This window comes from Bos mutus, chromosome 17 (genome assembly GCF_027580195.1).
Source record: "Bos mutus isolate GX-2022 chromosome 17, NWIPB_WYAK_1.1, whole genome shotgun sequence".
In the NCBI taxonomy this organism is placed as follows: domain Eukaryota; kingdom Metazoa; phylum Chordata; class Mammalia; order Artiodactyla; family Bovidae; genus Bos; species Bos mutus.
In genome coordinates this window covers 18,389,646-18,412,536 of record NC_091633.1, presented here as the reverse complement: position 1 = coordinate 18,412,536, position 22,891 = coordinate 18,389,646, and the positions used below count along the sequence as shown (strand labels likewise).

General features: G+C 46.2%; 1 protein-coding gene and 1 long non-coding RNA gene across 3 annotated transcripts in view; one reads left to right on the top strand and one right to left on the bottom strand.

Moving 5' to 3' along the window:
* Positions 1-18,705: 18,705 nt before the first annotated feature.
* Positions 18,706-21,290, bottom strand: LOC106701109 (uncharacterized). The gene is made up of 2 exons (XR_001351636.2): positions 21,077-21,290; positions 18,706-20,861 (listed from the first exon to the last, which is right to left on the bottom strand). It is a non-coding gene; the product is annotated as an uncharacterized lncRNA (long non-coding RNA).
* Positions 21,291-21,470: 180 nt separating this feature from the next.
* The window catches only part of ATP2A2 (ATPase sarcoplasmic/endoplasmic reticulum Ca2+ transporting 2), a 57,761-nt gene continuing 56,340 nt past the window's right edge, over positions 21,471-22,891 (top strand). The window contains exons 1-2 of one of the 2 annotated variants that reach the window (XM_070386186.1): positions 21,471-22,121; positions 22,818-22,835. In XM_070386186.1, coding sequence (XP_070242287.1) covers positions 22,004-22,121; positions 22,818-22,835 — 136 coding nt within the window. In that variant the 5' untranslated portion in view covers positions 21,471-22,003. The remainder of the gene's footprint in view (positions 22,122-22,817; positions 22,836-22,891) is intronic. The other variant, XM_005901231.3, reaches the window with a different exon arrangement.

The following is a 22,891-nucleotide window of genomic DNA, read 5'->3' as shown; positions in this document are numbered from 1 at the left end:
ATCTTTGCATATAGTCATCTTTGTTCACATCTCTTGTTATTTCTTTAGTCATTTCCTAGAAGAATGACTGAATCATCATTTTCAAGTCTTATTACTTACTAACAAGTGACTTTCCAGAAAACCAGTATGCCCTCCCACCAGCATGTGTCAGAGAAGACCCTCTTTAAAGACTGTTCAGGTTCCTCTTTGATTTGATTTACATTTCCTTGATTGCTCACCAGGTTGAACTTTTCTCTCACACACTCATGAGTCAGTTGTAGATTTGTGAGTCAGCCTCGCAGAGAGCAACTCACCCTTCCTGCTGGCCCTTAACTTCTCTCCTGCTTTTTACTAGCTGTTTCTCTTTGAGTTTCATTCTGGACCCAGATAACTTAGGGATGCATCAGCAAGGAGAAATTGTTTCATATTCAACACACCCAGGAGGACTTGGGCCTTGATGAGCCTTTGGGTCCCCATCTTGCCCCCCACTTCCTCTCACCCACAGCCCCAGGTGTAGCTCGCTCAGAATTGCCCCACCTCAGAGCAAAGGTGAGAGCTCAAGGTTTCTCAGACCCTTCTAGAGATGGTATAGTTTTGTTCTCTTCCCAAGAAACTTCAGTTCCTGTTGTTCTCAGGGGAGGTGAGAAAGGGATGGGGGCAGGAAGAAGAAACCCCTGGGCTGAGGCAGCCTGCGTCCCCCCTACAGAGCTTTGTGACAGGGACCAAGCCCCCCTGCCCCTCCACCTCCCGCGTCTTTGAAGAGCCCTTTGATCCTCTGAGTTAGGGAGGAATGCACTGTCATTTCCGATAGGTTGTGTAATCCCCTCTTCTGCCCAGAGCCTGAGAGGCACAGAAGGTGCAGCCAGCGCTGAGGAAGGGCAGGTGCCAGCGGGTTAGTCACGTGTACCCTCAGAGTCCAGGAGTTCCTGGATTTGGGCTCCAGCCTGAAATGCTATCCGACAGGTGTGTTCACTTAGGGTTCAGGCCTGCACTGCAGTCACCCGCCGCACCTCCAGACGCTGCCTGCCACGCTCCATGTCGGGTTGTCCTCTGGACACCAATTTCTCTTCTATGGACTCTCTCTTCCAAGCTCCAGGTTTTAGCCCCCCACGTCCCACATCCTCACCTCCATTTAGATCTTCCACTCAGGGTGTTGCACATTCAGTTCTCTCAGGTGTTCTCTGCATAGAGCCAGAGGAGACTTCAAGTCACTCTAGGCAGGGAAAGTAGAAAAAGCAGGAGTCTGGCCTAAGGACTGGACAATAAGACCTTTCCTCAGCGTCTTGACATAACTCCATTTGCTTTTATATCAAAATCGTGTCTTTGATTCAATTACCTATTTGAAGTTGATGTTACAGAAGGCTTCCTTCTGTTATTCTAGCATATCTGAGCCCCAGCACATGGATAGGGATACTCCACACCACGAAAAATTGGCACTTGTGAAGGGACAGGAATTATGAAAAGCATCAGAAAGCCCAAAATGGCATTCTGCTTGTGCTGATAGAATTGCAGAAGCATCAGTTCAGTTCAGTTCAGTCGCTCAGTTGTGTCCAACTCTTTGCAACCCCATGAATTGTAGCACGCCAGGCCTCCCTATCCATCACCAACTCCCAGAGTTCACTGAGACTCAGGATCATCAAGTCAGTGATGCCATACAGCCATCTCATCCTCTGTCGTCCCCTTCTCCTCCTGCCCCCAATCCCTCCCAGCATCACAGTTTTTTCCAATGAGTCAACTCTTCGCATGAGGTGGCCAAAGTACTGGAGTTTCAGCTTTAGCATCATTCCCTCCAAAGAAATCCCAGGGCTGATCTCCTTCAGAATGGACTGGTTGGATCTCCTTGCAGTCCAAGGGACTCTCAAGAGTCTTCTCCAACACCACAGTTCAAAAGCATCAATTCTTCGGCACTCAGCCTTCTTCACAGTCCAACTCTCACATCCATACATGACCACAGGGAAAACCATAGACTTACAGCAGTTAGGATTAGGGAAACAAAGGTTTAGACCTTTGACCTTCTGACCCTTCTGAGGTCATAACAAGATAAAGTTGGACTGCAGGCCAAACAAGTGGTAACCCACAATGCTGTATGAGTTCAGAGGAGGGGGCACCAACAGACCCCAGGCAGCCAGTAAGGCTTCACAGAGGCAGCTATTCAAGTTGGACCTTAAAGACAAGACATAAGATTTGAAAAGTGGCCTCGTGGAAGAGAACATTCCAACAAAAGCTAAGGAACAAGATGAAACATAGAAGTGGAAATGCAGTTGGCACATTTGGGAATTGCAAGATTCATTTAGCTGCTCCGGAACATGTGTGCAGGGTACCATATCCGTCAGGGTTCCACCAGACAACTAGTGAGTGAAGTGAATGGAAGTCGCTCAGTTGTGTCTGACTCTTTGCAACCCATGGATTATATTGTCCATGGAATTCCCTAGGCCAGAATATTGGAGAGGGTAGCCTTTCCCTTCTCCAGGGGATCTTCCCAACCCAGGGATTGAACCCAGATCTCCCACATTATAGGCAGATTCTTTACCAGCTGAGCCACAAGGGAAGCCCAAGAATACTGGAGTGGGTAACCTATCCCTTCTTCAGCAGATCTTCCTGACCCAGGGATTGAACCAGGGTCTCCTGCATTGCAGGCAGACTCTTTACCAACTAAGCTATCAGGGAAGCACCCCAGTAGGATATACAATAAAGACATTGCAAGCAACTGGTTTCTGTGATGGGGGCCATCTGGGAAAATCTGAAATCCATAGGTCGGGCTGTCAGGAAGGGCAGGCGGAAGGAAACTTTCACACAAGAAGTGAAGCTACTCTCCACACATGGAATTTCTACTTCAAGGAAGCCTCAACTTTGCTCTCAAGGCTTTTCAACTGATTAGATCAAGCGTATCCAGATTATCTAGAATACATTCATTTACCTAAAGTCAGCTGATTCTTTTTTCAGCTTTATTGAGGTATAATTGACAAATTGTTAGATATTAAAAGTGTACATCATGATGATTTTTACTGTATGCACTATAAAAGGATTCCTTCCCATCTAGTAAGTTAATACATCTATACAACACTATATATACATGTGTATATATATAGTGTGTGAGAGAATATTTGTTTACTCCTTTTGTAAATTTCAGTTATGGAATTGTTATCAACTGTAGCTTCCCTGGTGACTCAGACGGTGAAGAATCTGCCCACAATGTGGGAGACCCAGGTTCAATACCTGGGTCAGGAAGATCCCCTGGAGAAAGGAATGGCTACTCACTCCAGTATTCTTGCCTGAAGAATCCTATGGACAGAGGAGCCTGGCAGGCTACTGAGTGACTAACACTTTCACTTTCATAGATACTGTATTATACATTAGATCCTCACACTTTACTAATATTATAACTGAAAGTTTATACTTTTTTACCAACCTCTCCCTATTTCTCACACCCCTCTCCCCCAGCCCCTGGCAACCACTTTTCTACTTCCTGTTTCTTTGAGTTTGACTTTTTTTTTAGATTCCACATATAAATGATACCACACAGTATTTGTCTTTCCCTATCTGGTTTATTTCAGTTAGCATAATGCCCTGAAGGTCCATGCATATTGTTGAAAATTGCAGGATTTCCTTCTTTCTCATGGCTGGATAGTATTCCTGTGTGTGTGTGTGTGTGTGTGTGTGTGTGTGGCCACATCTTCCTTATCCGTTCATCATCCATTGACTGGCACTTAGGTTGTTTCTTTCTCTTGGCTATTGTGAATAAAGCTGCAGTGACCATGGGAGTGCAAGGAATCAATATCCTGTTTTCATTTCCCTTGGATATATACCCAGAAGTAGAGTTGCTGGATCATATGGTAGTTCTATTTTCAATTTTTTGAGGCACCTCCATACTGTTTTCCATAGCGGCTGCACCAATTTACACTCCTACCAGCACTGCCCCAGTGTACGCCTTTCCCCATATCCTCATCAACCCTTGCTATCTCTTGTTGTTTTGATGACAGCCATTCTAAGAGGTGTGAGGTTAAAGTTCAATATGGTTCTCACTTGCATTTCCCTGATGTGAGTAATATTTGAGCACCTTTTCATATACCTGTTGGCCATTTGTATGCCTTTGGAAAATGTCTGTCCATTTTCAAATAGGGTTGTTTAGGTTTTTTTGCTGTTGTGTTGTATGAATTCTTTATATAATTTAAAAATTACTCCTTATCCAGATACATGATTTACAGATATTTTCTCCCATTCTGTTGCTTGCCTTTTCATTTCATCAATGGTTTGCTTTGCTGTACAGAAGCTTTTTGGTTTGATGTAGTCCCACTTGTCTAGTTTTGCTTTCATTGATTTTGCTTTTGGTGTCAAATCCAAAAAAATCATTGCCAAGACCAAAATGTCAAGGAGATAACCCCCTATGTTTTATCCTATGAGTTTTATAGTTTCATGTCTTAAATTTAATTCTTTAATCCATTTTGAGCTGATTTTTGTGTATGATACAAGATAGGAATTCAGTTTTATTCTTTTGCATGTGGCTCTTCAGTTTTCCCAATACCAGTTACTGAACAAATTACCCTTTCCCTATTGTATATTCTTGATTCCTTTGTTGTCAATTAATTGACCATTTATCCACGGATTTATGTCTGGGCTCTCTATTCTGTTCTGCTGATCTATTTGTCTCTTTTTATGAATACTATACTGTTTTATTATAGTTTTGTAATATAATTTGAAATTATGACCTGTGATGTCTCCAGTAAATTCAACTGATTATGAATGTTAATCCCTTCTACAAAATACCTTCACAACAATAGCTAGATTAATACTTGACTGAATAACTTGAAACTGTAATCCAGCCAAAATGACACATAAAACTGACCATCTAATTGTACTAATTATAATGAAAATAGAAAATTGAGTCAGCATGATTTTTCAAGGCATGAGACTGACATATATAAAGTAAATTTATTATTTATTACTTCCCCATGGAATCAGATCCCCATTATCTTTACTGATTTCCAAATTCTCTGTTATCTCTTTAGGGGAAACTTAAGACCCAGAGAGGGACAGGTTTATCATGAACCCCATTTAGAGATGAACCTCATTTTTCCAAGGCTAAAATCTAGATAGGTCAGTTAATTGGTCCAGGCTCCAGCCTACCTGTTTCCAGCAGACAGCCTCAATAAGTACTCAGCCTGAGAATTCTGGGCTGAGGGAGAAGACTGTTTTGAACCTTTTTTCCCTCCTCTCTGTCCAACTCTATCCATCACTGAAACTAGGGAATATAGTTCCAAAAGGTCTTTATGTCTCCTTCTGTACCTGCCGCCCTTCCTCACAAGTCTAAAGTGGACTTCTGAACACCAGCAGGTTGAATCTACAACTGAAGCTGAATAAATCAGGCATGGGTGGGAAGTTATTTGTACTAGACCAACCCTGGTTAGAAGATGATTCACAATACCCAGGCTCAGGATTAGCAGTGAGCCGGTTTGCCCAGTGAGGTGGTTTTACAAAGAAACTACAACTTTTTGGTCTGATATGGAGCTTAAGGGAAAGATCTGAGCACTCTATCCTTTTGTGACTTGGGACTTGAACTGTGCATGACTCTGGGCTTTTCAGGCTTCCTTGGTGGCTCAGCAGCAAAGAACCCACCTGAAACGCAGGAGACGCGGGTTTGCTCCCTGGGTCGGGAAGATCCCCTGGAGAAGGAAATGTAAACCCACTCCAGTATTCTTACCTGGAGAATTCCATGGACAGGGGAGGCTAACAGGCTACAATCCTTGGGGTCGCAAAAAAGTTGGACATGACTTAATGACTAAAACAACAACAATTGGGCTTTTCCCTTTAAGAGTTCTGTGCTATCAAACCCTTAGAGCCACAGGTGACCCTGAGGAGCAGAGAAAGGAGACAAAGTTTTTACTAAAGTTTAGATTCTGTGTACCTGGGCTTCTGAGAGCCCATTTCATCCACTTCAGTGGCCTCAAGAGCAGAAAAATGACAGAATGAGACTGACAAACTCCTGCTGACAGTTACATATCCTTTCCTAGATGAAAGAGGAGGAAAATAAGAAACAAGTGGCAATGCTTCCCAGATTTAGAAAGTAAAAAGCAACCAGTAGGGGATCTGAGATGGTTTGGTGACCAGGAACCTGGGGTCTTTGCCTGAGCCCCACTCCATCTGGAATCACTCTTGGAGGCTTAACTGAGCGGGGGCAAATGGGCTGGGGCTGCCAGAGTGCTGAGCACCTCCTGTGGTGAGCTGAACTAGCAGGATAGAGAGAACAGGTAAAAGGTGAATTCACCAAACTGGTGGGACAAAGCTGTGCTGAGTGTTCACTGCTGCATGGGCTTTCTGTAGTTGTGGTGAGCAGGAGCTACTCTAGATGCAATGTGCAGGCTTCTTATCGTAGTGGTTTCTGTAGTTGCAGCTCCTGGGCTCAGGAGTTGTGAGTCTTGGGCTCTAGAGCATTGGCACAGAACCTGTGATGCACAGGCTTAGTTATGGAATCTTCCTGGACCAGGGATCAGACTTGTGTCCCCTGCATTGGAAAGTGGATTCCTTACCACTGGACTACCAGGGAAGTCCCAGTGGAGCACTACTGTTGATGGGAATGTAAAATGGGACAGCCTCTCTGAAAAACAGTATAGAGGTTCCTAAAAAAATTAAAAATAGAACTACCATATGATCCAGCAATCTCCTTTTGGGGATATGTCCAAAAGAATTGAAAGTGGAATCTTGCAGAGATTGGCACACCCATGTTCACTGCAGCATTATTCACAATAGCCAAGAGGTGGAAGCAACCTAAATGTCCATCAGCAGATGAGCAGGTAAAGAAAATATGGTCTATCCAAACAATGGAATGTTATTCAGCCTTCTAAAAAAAAATAAGGAAATTCTGGCACCTGCTACAGTGTATATGAACCTTGAGGACATTACGCTAAGTGAAATAAGCCAATCATAAAAAGACAAGTGCAGCATGATTCCACTTATATGAGATACTCTTAGAAACAGAAAATGTATGTTTTTCTGCCCCTCTCCTCTGAATGGCCAGGCGCTGGGGGGAGGGGAAAGAGGAGCAATGTTGTTCAATGGGTATAGAGTCTTAGAGGATGAAAATGTCTTAGAGACCTGTTGTCTGTCAATGTGCATGTAGTTAATACTACTGTACTCTACACTTTAAAAATGGTTACAATCGTAAACCATTTTACCATGCTTTTTACCACAATTATTTTAAAAAGAGGGAGGGCACCGTAAAATCCAATTTTACACGTGCCAGAGGTTAACGTACTAAGCCACTTTAGTTGTGTCCGACTCTTTGTGACCCTATGGACTGTAGCCCACCAGGCTCCCCTGTCCATTGTATTCTCCAGGCAAGAATACTGGAGTGGCTTGCTGTGCCCTCCTTCAGGGGATCTTCCCTACCCAGGGATCGAACCCTCATCTCTTATGCCTCCTGCATTGGCAGGTGGGTTCTTTACCACCAGTGCCACCTGGGAAGCCAAAGTTTAGCTCAGTAACAAAACAAGGTGAAAGCCTGTCTGCTCTGTAGTGGACCCCACATGTATGGTATGGCAGGCTCACCTGTCACATCTCATCAGGCCACCTGGTCCACCCCAGAACACAGTATCTGGAAGACCCAAAGCATCATCTTCATACATACTGGCCATTTTTCATGATACCACAGGTCAATTTTGTCCTTCCACTAGTTTTGCAAATTTTTGTTATATACTTCAATAATAACAATACTACTAGCATTTACTGAAAACTTAAACAAAGGAAAGACATCATATATATGACAAGCAAAGTGAAAACTAACTATAGTCAGAACCACTCCTGGGGACTTTCCCAGTGGTCCAGTGGTTGAGAATCCGTCTTGCAGTGCAGGGGACCCGGGTTTGATCCCTGGTCAGGGAACTAAGATCCCACATGCCATGGGGCAGCTATACCCACAACTAGAGAAGCCTGTGCCCCACAAGGAAGACCTAGCACAGCCAAAAAAACCTCAAAATCAAGCAAGAAAATACCCCTGAAAGTCTCTTCAGTTGCCAAAAAGTGTAAAATATATGATTTAATGTAAACAACCCTCCTATACAGTATTTCTCAGGCAAACTAAAGCATAAGAGTTATTGTAGTAGCTCAGGGGAAAGACCAAAAGGAAAGTTTATATGCAGATATCTGGGCATTCTGCCTTTCAGATAACTGAAATATTCCCAATGGGAAAGGAGGGTGGAGGTGAGTGAAAAATTCCTGCTGACCCACAGGTTTTTCTTGATTCTCTTTTAATATTAAGACTCTGTCAAAAGCCTGACAGTCGAGAAATTGTCATCAGCCAAGTTCCCTGCCGTGCCAGATCCCATGGCAATGCTGACTTCCATTTTCTTCAAGCAGCATTCTCAGTCTGAAATTGGGGGTAGGACCTGACTGTTACACAAAGATGAATTCTCTACAGTGCAAACCAGACAGTCTGTGTACAGGCACCTGCAGTGTAAAATTTTGCAGCTTTAAATGAAATCTCATCAATTTTGAAAGCAGAGGAAAAAACAGAGTTAAGTGTTTTGGGAAGAGAGAAAGTGGAATCCTCATCTTTGATTTTATCTGGGAAACCTAACATTGGAAACTACGTATAAGATGGACTCTGGAGGAAAGGGAGCAATGAGGATCTCAGCTTTATCTATGTTGTTTTACTTGTTTATTTAAAAAATGTAGGTAACGGCATAGCAACACAAGTGAAATAACTAGAGCTACATAAGAAACAGCTCCATAATGGTGAGTCAAAGAAAGCCAGATGCAGGACATGCACAGAATTGGTGAGGTTTATGTACAAGCTAAAAAGTGCAAAATAGTACAGTTTGCAAAATTGTTTGGCGATCTGTATGTCTGTAGTCAAAAATATAAAAATATGTGTACAAAGTACCCTCTGAGAGAGACATTAGTCTGATGTCTAACACTAAGCCCTTTCCCTTCCCTCCCCACCCCACACTCTTTTGTAATTGACATTCATTTGCCTGCAGCCAGGTATCTTTCAATCCCAGTGCCCATGGGCCCCTGAGCTTGCGGGACTGGAAGAGCTAGACCTAACTTTTCTTAGATTTCCACTGACTTCTCAAGTTTTTAATTCTTGGTTATGAGGCGCTCCATGTGCAGGTCTTGCTTTAGATCCCTTTTTCTGTGCACATGGCTTTAGTTGGGCAATTGCGCCTTTCTCCCATTATTGTTGGTAGGGAAGTGAGTAATCAAACTGTCAATTCTAAACTTCAGGGAGATAAGGTCAACAGCTTGTGTGGTATTGGGATGGCACCCCACAGAGGAAAAATGACTCTCGGTGGCTCACGTTGTTTTGGGGCTTGTTTGCGTTGCTGTGCAGTTGTAATGGAAAACGAATAAAAATAAAAATCCCAGGGCCCATTTTGGCCAGCGCTTGGGAATCTAATCCCACTGTCCTGGCAGAGTTCCAGCTCAGGTCACTGCATTCTGCTGGCAGAAGCCGTCTTGTGCAGTTTTCAGTGGATGTAACTTTCTGCTTTGCCTGTTTCTCAGCTCCCTGTGCAATGAATTAATCAGCCATCCCTTCCCCACCCTGGGGAGGATGTAGTTCTGCAGAATGATCTCCTCCCCTTACCTCAGTGGGCCTGATCTGGGACCAGGTAAGTAACCTGGTCTAGGGACCAGCCACAGAGATATTTGCACCAGTTGAGACCTCTGTGCCTATGTCTTTCTCTGTGTGCATCTCTGCAGTCATTGACTCAGACTCCTGGCAGGAAAAGTTTTTTCATCTAGTTTTTTTCAAAACTCTATGTGTACCAATACAATATTGTAAAGTAATTAGCCTCCAGTTAAAATAAATAAATTTATATTAAAAAAACCCTCTATTCATATATTCCCTCAGTTTGTTTCATAACACTTTGTTATGCAAATTTAAAACGTTCCTTTATCTGAAGTGCTTATGAATTTATCTCCCTTCCACACATTTATGGTTTTGTTGCTTCTTTTAATTGTCCCCACCCCACTCCACCCCCACTGCTTAACTCTCTTTCCCATACAAAATTGATTGCATTTCATGGTGTGAGGAATAGCTCCAATCTAACTCTTCTCTGTACACATAATCTTCTATTCCCACCACACTGTTTATTGAATGGTGATTTCTAATTGTATGACTTCTGCAAATGACTTAACCTCTCTGAGAATCAGCCATCAGTGTCTGGAAAACAGAGATGATAATGATACCTACCAGACAGGCTTGTCCTGAGGATGGAGTGAGACAACAACATCACATGCTTGGCAAATAAGGGTCTGATAAATGATGTCTTCCTTTTTGTCTCCTTTCCTTTCTTTTTATCTGTATCTGCCTATTTCTTTTTTCCAGAACCTTTGTACCTACCACCACTGAAATCAAGCCAGACTAGACTGACCCAAATGTTGTCTATCCCAGGTTTTGTATTAGGAAGGCTACTAAATAGAAAGGTTGGGGAAAGTGAGGGAGAGGGTGGTGAAAGTGCTTTTCTTAAAAAGACCCATCCTGACAACACATGCACTTTCTTTGCTTTCAAGTCACCAGGCTGCTTCTGCAGCCACCTCTTTCTCCGGTCAGAGAATTCTCTTAGAAGGCTGTTCTTCTGAGGCCTCAAAATGCCCACCTCTCCAAGCTGCCATGTCAGATCTTTGGGGTGGGGGTGGGGGATCTGATTTCTGAGACCAAAACTCTATATGTGGGTGGTTTTATTTGGGGGGTCGGATGGCGGTAGGAGTTGGCCATGGGTTTGCTGCATTCCAGGAAGAGGGAGGACTCTGCTCTCCTCTGATGAGTCATGGAAGAGAAATGTCTGATGTTTGCAAACAACTCGGGCCAAGCTTCTGCTTTCTTCTACTCCACCCAGCCCCCATCTAGCAGATTGGACCCACCTGAGAAGTTTCACATGTTAAGCTTGATGACTAGAGCAGATGACCTGATCCTACCACCCTTGGAGATGGCAAGCAGCTAAGAGAATGGGAGGCGGTTGTCTTTAGCTCTGGACTCCAGCAAGTGAGACACGACGGGACCTTACAATGGATGTATCGGTCTCCAAACCAGGACAAGATCTGGGTGGTGCCAGAGGACTAATGAACTGACAGGACTGTCCCCAGGGCACCCACATGAGAGCACTTGACAGGTGGACTGTCAACCCCACCTCACAGAGGGGTGGCAGATGGAGAGGAGCCCCGGGTGGGAGAAAGGAGCCAAGGGATTGTGGAAAAGAAGCCAAGGCCTAGGAAGTGAGGGGAAGTCTTACAAATGAGAGAAGCCGAGAGCGTCTCCTTTCAGGGGAAGACGAAGGCCGGGCAGGCTGCAGAGGGACTGGAGAGGTGGGGGTGTTCGGCAGAGGATCATTGCCTCGGCCTCAGCAGGCTGCTGGAGCCAGGTGGGGCCCTGATGCATCATCCCAGATGGAGTGGATCAGGCTCGTCAGACATGCTTCCCTCTGGATACTCGGTGTCCCGCTCCCTTCCCTTATCCCAAATCAGAAGAGAATCACAAGGTGACTTGGGAGGGCGGCCAGCCTCCTGGGAGCTTTTGTGAACTATCAGGTAACTCCAGAGGGATCACAGTAGGAGACCTAAACATGCCTCTGCCACCTCCACATCCCCCCTCCCTTTTTTCCTATTGTGAGACAACCAGGGAGCAAGCTGGTCAGCTTGGGAACAGAGATCCCTGTTCTAGAAATTTGTCCATTGCAACCTATCCGCTGCATTCACAGTCCTTGAATCCATGTCCGGACGGAAATTGTGCCACCACTACAGCTAAAGCAACACCCTGGTGCCCCGGCGGGGAAGGCAGAACCAGAGTAACTCATCATTTAAAATTAAAAATTGCATTTAATCACCGTTCATTTTTCTACCAGGCTCAGGAGGCCCTGTCATCTCTGCATTTTAAGTGTTTTGCTGTTTAAGTTCTGAGCATGCTGCAGGGCGGGGCGGGGTGGGGTGGGGTGGGGTGGGTGAGGGTTGAGGAAGGAGAGCAGTGGAGGAGAACTTTTGAAGTCTTTCCACAAAAATCAAAGAACAAACCGACTGGAGGGGAAAATAGCTGCTATATTTAAACTACATTATCCCATCAGGGAGCTATGGTTTTGAAAACCATTCCACAGTACTTTGGCACTGTGCTGTATGGGTTTCTTTTCCTTAATTTTTTTTAAATGGCAACTTTTTTTTTCCCCCTGAGCAGTAACAGCAAAGGAAGTGAAGGGTCTCGTTAATTGATGTGGTATATAGACATGTGCTGAGCGCTTGCCACAGGGCCCCCCCGCTGTGCTAGGCACTGGGGACACAAGGGACCCGCAGAGTCCTTAAGGCAAGTAAGTATCGTGAGTTCCTTAAGGCAAGCAAATGTCTGAGTTCGTTCATCACTGCGCACGCGTGCTTAGTTGCTCAGGTGTATCCGACTCTGCAACTCCATGGCCTGTAGCCCGCCAGGCTCCTCTGCCATGGGATTCTACAGCCAAGAATACTGGAGTGGGCAGCCATTTCCTCCTCCAGGGGATCTTCCCAACCCAGGGATCTCCTGTATTCCAGGCGGATCCTTTACCATCTGAGTTCCCAGGCAAGCCCAATCACTGCATATATCCCTTTTTTTTCTTTTTGGCCATGCCATGGCTTATGGAATCTTAGTCCCCCAGCTGGAGATCGAACCTGTGCCCCTGCAGTAGAAGCATGGAATCCTAACCACTGGACCTCCAGGGAAGTCCCTGTGCACATACCCTAAATGCATATGATCCCTGCTCTCCTGGAGTTTATCAGCAGATGAATAAATGCTAGTGGTAAGTGCTGTCAGAGTACTGTTCATCTGTGTGTCCCCTTTGCTTTTCTTTCTGCCCTAGATGCTGTTCTTCTCAGCTCTGAATATGCAAATGAATGTAATATTAATAATTCATGGCTCACTTCTCAGAGAGAGGGTTGCCCCATCCACCACATTTGTCATTCTCAGATGACAAGTCCCAGTTAAATGTCAAAGTGAGATAACTGGGTTTAGGGATCTGGACATACAAACGGACATCAATATTTTGGTGAGGTTTAAGCTCAACATTCAGAAAACTAAGATCATGGCATCCGGTCCCATCACTTCATGGCAAATAGATGGAGAAACAGTGGAAACAGTGGCTGACTTTACTTTTCTGGGCTCCAAAATCACTGCAGATGGTGACTGAAGCCATGAAATTAAAAGACGCTTACTCCTTGGAAGGAAAGTTATGACCAACCTAGACAGCATATTAAAAAGCAGAGACATTACTTTGCCAACAAAGGTCTGTCTAGTCAAGGCTGTTTTTTCAAGTGGTCATGTATGGATGTGAGAGTTGGACTATAAAGAAAGCTGAGCACCAAAGAATTGATGCTTTTAAACTGTGGTGTTGGAGAAGACTCTTGAGAGTCCCTTGGATGGCAAGGAGATCCAACCAGTCCATCCTAAAGGAGATCAATCCTGGGTGTTCATTGGAAGGACTGATATTGAAGCTGAAACGCCAATACTTTGGCCACCTGATGCAAAGAGCTGACTCATTTGAAAAGACCCTGATGCTGGGAAAGATTGAGGGTAGGAGGAGAAGGAGATGACAGAGGATGAGATGGTTGGATGGCATCACCAACTCGATGGACATGGGTTTGGGTGGACTCTGGGAGTTGGTGATGGACAGGGAGGCCTGGCATGCTGCTGTTCATGAGGTCACAAAGAGTCAGACACAACTGAGCGACTGAACTGAACTGAAACCAGTGGACCTATGGCAAGATTCAGGTGAGGAAGAATGCTAAGTACTCAATCACAGGACACTGCACATCTCAGGTTGAGTGGGAGAGGGGGAAGTGCATGAAAAGAGGACTGAAAAGGATCAGCCAGAGATATAGGAAGTAAACCTAAGTTACTGTAGTAGAGTTGAGTGATCCCCGAGGGACACAGAAGAAGGCACAACTAATTTTCTAGGTGGTGAGGTTGGAAGTAATGGAGAGGATCCTTATCAGGGAAGCCCGCCCCAATGAGGTGGGATCTGAGCCTTCATCTTGGTGTTCACCAGGCATACCCAAGCAGCAGGAACAGCCTGAGCAAAGGTTCGGAGGAGCAGATAATGGTCCAGTGTGACCGGAGCTTAGAATTAGAGGGGAGGTTGTGGTGAACATAGGGCAGATGAAACTGAAAGGTTCCATGGAAGAATACAGGGTGTCTCCAAACAAGATTTCCAGTGCTTCATGCTCTTTACCTCCGATTCCTCCCAACCTGTTAGATCTTTGACTTTTCTCAGTGAAGTAGACATCTTTCATTTTGCTAGCCCAACATCTGTTCCTCTCCTTCTGGTAAGAGCACCAAGACTTCCCTCTGGGCTATTGCTTTTCAAGGTATGGGTCCTGAACTTGCAGCGTCTACATCACCTGGGAACTTGTTAGAAATACAAATTTTTGGTCTCCATCCCAGACCTAATGACTGAGAATTCTGGAGCACACCACCCACACCACTGCCCCTGCCCCCCCACACCCCCCTGATACACACCAAAGCTTGAAAACCACAGCCTTGAGGACCCACTTCTCCCCCACTCTCTGTCCATGTAGTTCAGATGGAGCTGTCCACAGTCCCTGCTTCCAGGGGTGGACACATGACCCAGAGAAACTATTAGCCCTGTCCTTCCATTGAGATTGCTAAACTTGTGGACTATAAACTGAAGATGCTGGGGCTCATATCTGCTACCACCTGGAGAGAGCTCTCAAGACAGTAAAAAGCAAAGCAAAACAGCAGTCAAGAGATGGAGAGAGATTCTGTTAGTTTATTTGAGCACCTGGATCAAACTGTTCTGAATTGGATCTACTTCCCAATAAGTTCTTTTTCATAAGCATAAGCTAATCAGTTGGAGTTTTTTTGACACTTAGCCATCAAAAGAATGCTTATTAATGGGAGAGGGCCAAATTCTGGAAAAGACAGTCTGTTAAGTTTGGCAAAGTCTCAGATGTTAAAGCTATAGTCTGTGGGCATGTACAAAAAGTGGTCACTAGGCACTGACATATGATCAGTAACAAGCCACGCCAAACTGGACACATTTCGCTGAAAAGATCACTAGACTGTGGACTGTTGCAGAAAATTTACGTAGATCTTAGCAACGCATTTGACAGAGTCCTCTCGTCAAGTCCTTATGGACCAGAAAGGTGGGCTAGATAATAATACAGTGGACTAACATCCCATAATTACCATGAGAGACTTTATGGTCAGGCCGCTCACGATGTCTGTTCTCTTGCTTTTTGCACGTCTCCTGTCCAGCGAGCACCAGCTTCACCTAAACCCTAGGCATAGGACTGACCTTCCTATGTAGTTGCCCGAGCCCCTAGCCTGTGCTGGCTTATCAAAGGGGTGGTGAAGAACATGTCCCTCTGCTGGTTTCCCTGGTAACTAATAAGCCAACCTGACATCAATCTCTCGTTCCCCTTGGGAGTGAAGACTGCCACCACGTCCTGCCTACCATCTGTGGCACACAGTGAGGGTGTCGCTCTAGGACCCTGCTTCAGATGTGTAAGCTCCCCCATCCATTAAACCACAGATGTCTCTGTTGCTGACTCTGGGCTCTTTCTTTGGTTGTAAATCTGGGCAACTGCAGTCCTTGTAAGCCCATGGTGGGCTGCTTAACAATTTACATAACATAGAATGTAAATGTAATAACACAGGCGATTTTGCCTGGCATTCCACTCCGTGAGCTTGTGTTCCAGAGTCACTAAGAGACAGCAGATGTAACGAAGTTGGATGGCTTTAATTCCCACTTACCTTTCAGTGTAAACACCTTAGTGTACCAGTTCTGATCTAGTATGTAAACATGTATTTTTCATATGTCATGATCCTCAAGTCAAGCTGACTACATCAGGTGTACAACCAAAAGAATGATCTGTATAATAACATGGTATGCAAAATGAGGCAAGAGAGTGTGTTATAAGATTTTCACTTTTCTGACTTTGGAACCTGTAGTCAAGTTGATTTGCACCAGTTGACAGAAGCCATGCTTATCAAAGTTGTGTGTAACTCAAGTTGGGGCATACAGCTAAAACATCCCTTGAAGATGAAGACTCCAAAGACCACACTGGACTGCAAAGATGGGCCAAAGTGAACAGGAAGACATTCCATTACAGTCGGAGTTCAGTACCTGGGTTTAAAATGATCAACAGTGTAAGTAGACGATGGGAAGATTAAATGACTGCAGTTTATATACACAGGACTCATTTTTGAATTGATTGTTCAAATCAAACAAATCAACAATGTGCACAAATCAACAATGTGCAGGAGAAAGCGTGGAAACAAAGGTGGACAGTGATAACTCCACTGGGAGATCCTGTCTTCAGTGCTGGGTGTCTCTACGACAGGATGACAAGGATGCTGAGGGGCTGCAGACTCCTGCTATACACATCACAGCTCAGAGGCTGAGCAGTTCTTTTTACCTGAGAGAAGAGACTCACAGAGCATGATAAATACATTGAAATACTGGAAGGGATCTCACACAGAGGAGAGACTAAACTTATTCAAAGTTACTCCAGAGGGTTAAACAAGAGCCAATGAAGTTGGCTAGTGGGAGGTGGATTCAGCCCAGAATGAAACTGCTTTAATGATTAGAGCTGTCCAAATATGGAACAGACTGCCTTTTACCATCTCCATTGTCTTATGGGAGGGTTGTAGAGCGTTGGGAAGTTGGCATGTCATTTTTTTCTATTGGGCCTTTTCTGTCTACCTAGATTTTTTTTTTTTCTTCTTCTTAATATTTATCTATTTGGCTGTGCTGGGCCTTAGTTGCAGCAGATCCCTGGGTCAGGAAGATCCCCTGGAGAAGGAAATGGCAACCCACTCCAGTATTCTTTCCTAGAGAATCCCATGGACAGAGGAGCCAGGGGCTACCATCTACAGGGTCCCAAAGAGTCGGACATGACTGAAAAGACTTACAATGCACACGTGAGATCTTTAGATGTGGCATGTGGCATCTAGTTCCTCGACCAGGAATCAAACCTGAGCCCCCTGCATTGGGAGCTTCAAGTCTTAGTCCCTGGACCACCAGGGAAGTCTCTACCTAGCTTTTTAAACCAGCCTGCCTACTACCAGCTTCCCAGGTGGCACAGTGGTAAAGAATCCACCTGCCAATGTAGGAGACACAGGAGATGCTGGTTCTATTGCTGGATTGGGAGGATCCCCTGGAGTAGGAAATGGCAACCCATTCCAGTATTGTTGCCTGGAAAATTCCATGGACAGAGGAATTTGACGGACTACAGTCCATGGGGTTGCAAGGAGTCAGACACAACTGAGCGTGCATGCCTACTACCAGCTAATATCGTCCTTTATTAATTCCTTTGAGGGTCTTTGATCAAATCATACATCTTTCTGAATCACAGTTTCTCTATTTCCTCTCCCTGCCCCCAACTGATTGAATATACCTACAGCCCTTGGTTAAAAAAAAAAAAATATATATATATATATATACACATATATATATATAGTACAGTTGACTCTTGAACAACACAGGGTTTGGAGTGTCCACCCTCCCTTTATGAGGTTGAAAATCTGACTTGGTCCCCATACACAGTTCCTCCACATCCGTAGTTCCAAATCCAAGGATTCAGCCAACCACAGATAATGTAGTATTCCAGTATTCACTATAGGAAAAAAAGCTGAATATATGTGGACCCACACAGTTCAAACCTGTGTTGTTCAAGGGTCAACTATTTCTAAAACCCATTCGTATTTTGCTTAACCTTATTAACAAGAAGTATGTGTATAAAACCCATTGAGCTTAAGTTGATTTCTACATAAGAGTAACTGGATCTGTCTGCCTTTGGAAGGCTATGTTTTGCTAAATTTTGGCAACCTCTAAACAACATATTTTAGAGACACCAATGGGTTGAGGAACCAAGGGCATAATTGGTATGTGACACAGAAAGGGCCAAGCCCAAGCACACTGTTTCAGTTTAAGGGAATACAGACAGTTCCTGACTCATGATGATTTGAATTATAATTTTTTGACTTTATGATGATGTGAAAGCAATACATATTCAGCAAAAACCGAATTTTGAATTTTGATCTTTTCCCAAGCCATCAATACACACTATCACACTCTCTTAAGATGCTGGGCAGCAGCAGCCAACTGCAGCTCCCAATCAGCCACACAGATCATGAAGAGTAGACACTGATACACTTAAAGCCATTCTGTTTTTCACCTTAAATAAATTACACGAGATATTCAATACTTTATTATAAAATAGATTTTGTGTTAGGTGATTTTGCCCAACTGTAGGCTATGTGTGTTGAGTACATTGAAGGCTAAGCTATGAAGCCCAGGAGTATATTATGTGTATTACATGCATTTTTGACTTACGACATTTTCAGCTTATGATGGGTTTATCAGGACATAATCCCATGGTAAGTTGAGGAATATCTGTATTCCAACCTCTGAGAAATAGAAGACTTGCAAAGAACAGTCTGATAACACTAGCAATGTGAACTTACACATATGCTTGTCTCTGAGAAACCTATAATGCTGCTTCGCTGTTTTCGTTTGCTTTAAACCTAAGCTTCACAGTCATTCACATGAGGCGACAGGGCTTCCCTGGTGGTTCAGATGGTAAAGAATCTGCCTGACATGCGGAAGACCCAGGTTCTATCCCTGGGTCAGGAAGATCCCCTGAAGAAGGGCATGACAACCCACCCCAATATTCTCGCCTGGAGAATTCCATGGACAGAGAATCCTGGTGGGCTACAGTCCATGGAGTCACAAAGAGTCAGACACAACTGAGTGACTAATACAACCTGTTTATTTCACTAATTGGAAATCAATAAACTTGAGTTCAGCAAAAACTTGCTGGGGCCCTTCCATAGCCCAGCCCTTTGCAAGTCACTGATCAGGGATGGTGGGAACTCTTTCATTCACCCAAACAGTAGGCATTCTATAAATGATATATACCAGGGGTCTTCTGCATCCTAATGATGGACAAGCTAGACAAGCTCCTGTTCTCATGGAGCTTACATCCTAGTAGGAGGAAACAGCCAGTAAACAGCTAAGCAGAAAACACATCAGTGGTAAGTGCTATGAAGAAAATAAAACAATAATGTGATAGCCAGTTTGACTGGGAAGGGTAGCCCTAGTCCTTTGTCAGTCAAGATATCTCTGAGGAGCTAACATGTAAGCTGAGATCCAAAAGATAACATGGAACAAGAAGCTTGAAGATCTGGGGAACAGCATTCAGCACAAAAGCCCTGCTCAGGAGTCTCTCAAGAAGCAGAAGTGCTGACAACTCCAAGCAGAGACCGAGCCGCAGATCCAAAGTCAAATGCTTGAGATAATTTCCAGACTGAGGTTAACAATCCTCTTGCCTTTCTACCCTCACTGGGGTGAGGCAGAATGTGTAAGAAGTGGAGCAGACCTGGTCTGAGAAGGAAAAGAACCCCCAGCCCTCCATTACCACACGCCCACCATGCAGTCACCTGTTCCTCCTGCAAGAGGCTCCATTCCTGTGACCTAACCAGTTTCTACCTTGTTTCTCTTAGTGTACTGCCATACACTAGAATTTTTGTTTGTTTGGTATAGGGTTTTGCTGGTCCTTTTCCAAGTATCAATCAAAACTGCATACCAGCCTCCACACCTTGGAAATAATTAAATGACCTGCCTGATTTTTTTCAATCCGGTAATGCACTGTGATTTGCATCTGTTAAAGGACTTTATTTTAGGGCTTCCCTTGTAGCTCAGTCAGTAAAGAATCTGCCTGCGGTGCAGGAGACCCAGGTTTGATCCCTGGGTTCGGAAGATCCCCTGGAGAAGGAAATGGCAACCCACTCCAGTATCCTTGCCTGGAAAATCTCATGGACAGAGGAGCCTGGTGGGCTGCAGTCCATTGGGTCGCAAAGAGTCAGCACGACTGAGTGACTAACACTTCCTTAGGTCCTGAGGCTGAGCCATCTGGGACAGCTGAGGTGATTTTTGTTCTGCTTTGGCTGCTGTGGACAGTACATCATAGCCAAACACAAAAGCAGACTATATGCTTCATCCTGCCACAGGGTCCCTTAAGAAAATTGCTCTGTGATGCAAATATGTTCACCTTTTGCTCCTGAACTCAATGAGAAGGTCTTTTTCTCTGTTAAACAGTCTATTTATTTGGCTGAACCGGGTCTTACTTGCAGCATTCTGGATCTTTAATTGCAGCGTGGGGGAATCTAGTTCCCTGACCAGGATTGGAACCTGGACTGCCTACATGGGGAGTATGGAGTCTTACTTAGCCACTGGACCATCAAGGAAGTCCCAATAGTCTAATTTTTTTATATTAGCAAGATTCTCTTTATCTTGATGCTACATAGTTTTTAAAAAAATTTTTTCATTTACTTTTTAAACTAGAATACAGTTGATTTACAATGCTCTGTTAGTTCCAGGTGTACAGTTAAGTAATTCAGTTTTATAGCTTTATTGTCATTCTTTTCTCATATAGGTTATTACAGATTATTGAGTTCCCTGTGCTATACAGTAGGTCTTTGTTGATGGAGGTTTTCTGTAGACCTCTACAGCAAATATCTGTGGTTTAAGAGCAGATTTTGGATTAAAGTCCCTTTTTTCTGCTACCAACGAAAGTGGGAGTCTAGAAAATAGCCTGATCTTAATGTGCAAGAAACGCACCTTCTAACACAACTCTCGCTTATTTAAGTTACAGTAGTGTAATCTGTGACTTCTACGTATAAAAAGCTGTGTGGGGTATTAAAGATAAAATAAAACCTCCTTCTTCCTCTCCCCAGAGTGGGATTCCCTCTGAGCACAGAAGGCGCTGGGGTAGGGCTGGTTATTTGCGTGCGGTGGAGCTCTCGGCAGGGGGTGTGGGATGCGGTGTTCCCGAAGCGACAGATGAGGGATTTTGGCCGCGTGGGATGTGAACTGCGGAATTCCTCTCCTCCGTTCCTGAGAGGGGCTCTGAAAGATATAAGATTAGGGACGCTGAGCGCGACCCTGGGGGCGGAGGGCGAGGGAGCGAACCAAGGACACCAACCCTAGCACGCTTCCGGAAGCTCTCCGAGGACCGAGTTCGTAGGTTCTTCGGCCTCGCCTTCCCCGTCACCCACCCCCAACCCGAGACAGACTCAGAAGAACAGGCAGTTCCCTAGGGGCAGCGAATGCAGCAAGCGCACCGTGAGCCCTCTACCCTCCTGGGTTCTACGTCTGCAGGTGGTTGAGCCGGGTAGAAATCGTGATCCTCATGAGCCAAAAAGAGGCCGTGGGATAGGGCTCCGCCGAAGAGACGACCGCAGGCTGCAGTGCGCGGGCGCGGCGCGTTCAGGCCTCGATCCGGGTTCCTGGGGGCGGTGCGCGGGAGGGGGCGGGGCTTGCGCGGCCGCGTGGGCGCCAGTCGCGCGGGAGGGAGGGTGCCGGAGGGAGGGGGCGGGGCCGCGCCTCCCGCGCCGCGCTGGGCCCTCTTGGCCAATGAGCGGCGTCCACATGCCGCGGCGGCGGCGAGAGGGGAGGCAGCCGCGGATAAATGCTATTAGAGCAGCCGCCGCGGAGCCGTCCCCGACGCCACCTCCTTCTCCTCCGCCGCAGTTTCCTCAGCTACTGTCGGGGGTGCAGAGCTGAGGGGACTAGGCGAGCGCTCTGCGCACCATCCCGCCGGCTCGCCTCCCTCGCTCCGTTCCGCTCTCAAGGGTCGGCAGAGCACCCCCTCCTCCGGCCCGGGCGGGGCTGAGAATCACCTCTGGAGAACGGGGAGGGGGCTTCGGGGCCGCGGCCTGCACTCCCGGCGGGCGGTTGAGAGTGAAGGAGGCCCTCCCTTCTGACGAGGGGAGGGAGGGTCAGGACCCCCCCTCCCCCCGCCCACCGTCCAGCTGTGCCCGGGGCGGGCACCGGCGAGGGCCGGACAGCGAGAGGGGCGGTTGTCTGGGGGAGGGGGCGCGGGGTGATTCAGCGCCCGACGAGGCGGAAGCGGCCGGAGGAGGAGAAGGAGGGGAAGAGACCAGTCCGCGCCTGGGCGCCCGGGGTGGCACGAGCCCGCGGCACGAGTGCGAGGCGGAGGCGAAGAGGCCGCGGGGACTGGAGGCGAGGCCGGCCGGGCCCCCGCAGCCATGGAGAACGCGCACACAAAGACGGTGGAGGAAGTGCTGGGCCACTTCGGCGTCAACGAGAGCACCGGCCTGAGCCTGGAGCAGGTCAAGAAGCTCAAGGAGAGATGGGGCTCCAACGGTAGGTGCTCGGCGCCGGGGCTGCAGGGACCCCGCGCGGCTCGGCGCGGGCCCGAGAGCCAGGAAAGATGGCTGACCGGGCTCCACCTCGTGGGTCTCGGCTCCGCGCCCGCCGAGGGTTGCAGGCGACGGGTTGAGCCCGCGCGCCGGCCCCGCGGGAGAGGGGTTGCAGGCGGGGGGCACCGAGGTCGGGTCTGCGCCTCATCTCGACACCCGCGTGGCTCCAGCCCTTGACCTTCTACCGCTCGCAGCTAGCTCGGCGGCTCTTCACCAGCAGCAGCTGGCCCCGGCAGAGGGAGGGATGAGCCTCCTGCATCTGGGTTGAGCCCTGCGAGACATTTTCTCGTCCCTAGCCGGTTTATGAGGCGTCGCTGTAGTTGAGAATGCCTCTGACCGTTCTGCTACCCAAAGTTACACATCTGGCAGAAGTGATGACAGGGCTGAAATGACTGCTTGTTTCAGAAACCCTGCTTAGGTATTGATAAGATTCCACGTTTCAGAGTAGATCAGTACAGCAAGTACTGCATATTTTCTTGGGGTAGCATTTTGGTATGGTTTCTATTAAATACTGTTGAATGTTCATATATCTAGGTGCATCTTTCAAAGCCAGTGATAATTTAGTAATTCTTTTTGGAAAGAGTGCTAATTTTTTTTTTCTTTTCCTTCTCTTGACACGTTGCTTGATGAATTTCTACAGAGTTACCGGCTGAAGAAGGTAAGTAAGCTTAACATTTTTTCTGCCCCCCCGTATGCTGATCTTAAGATGACATT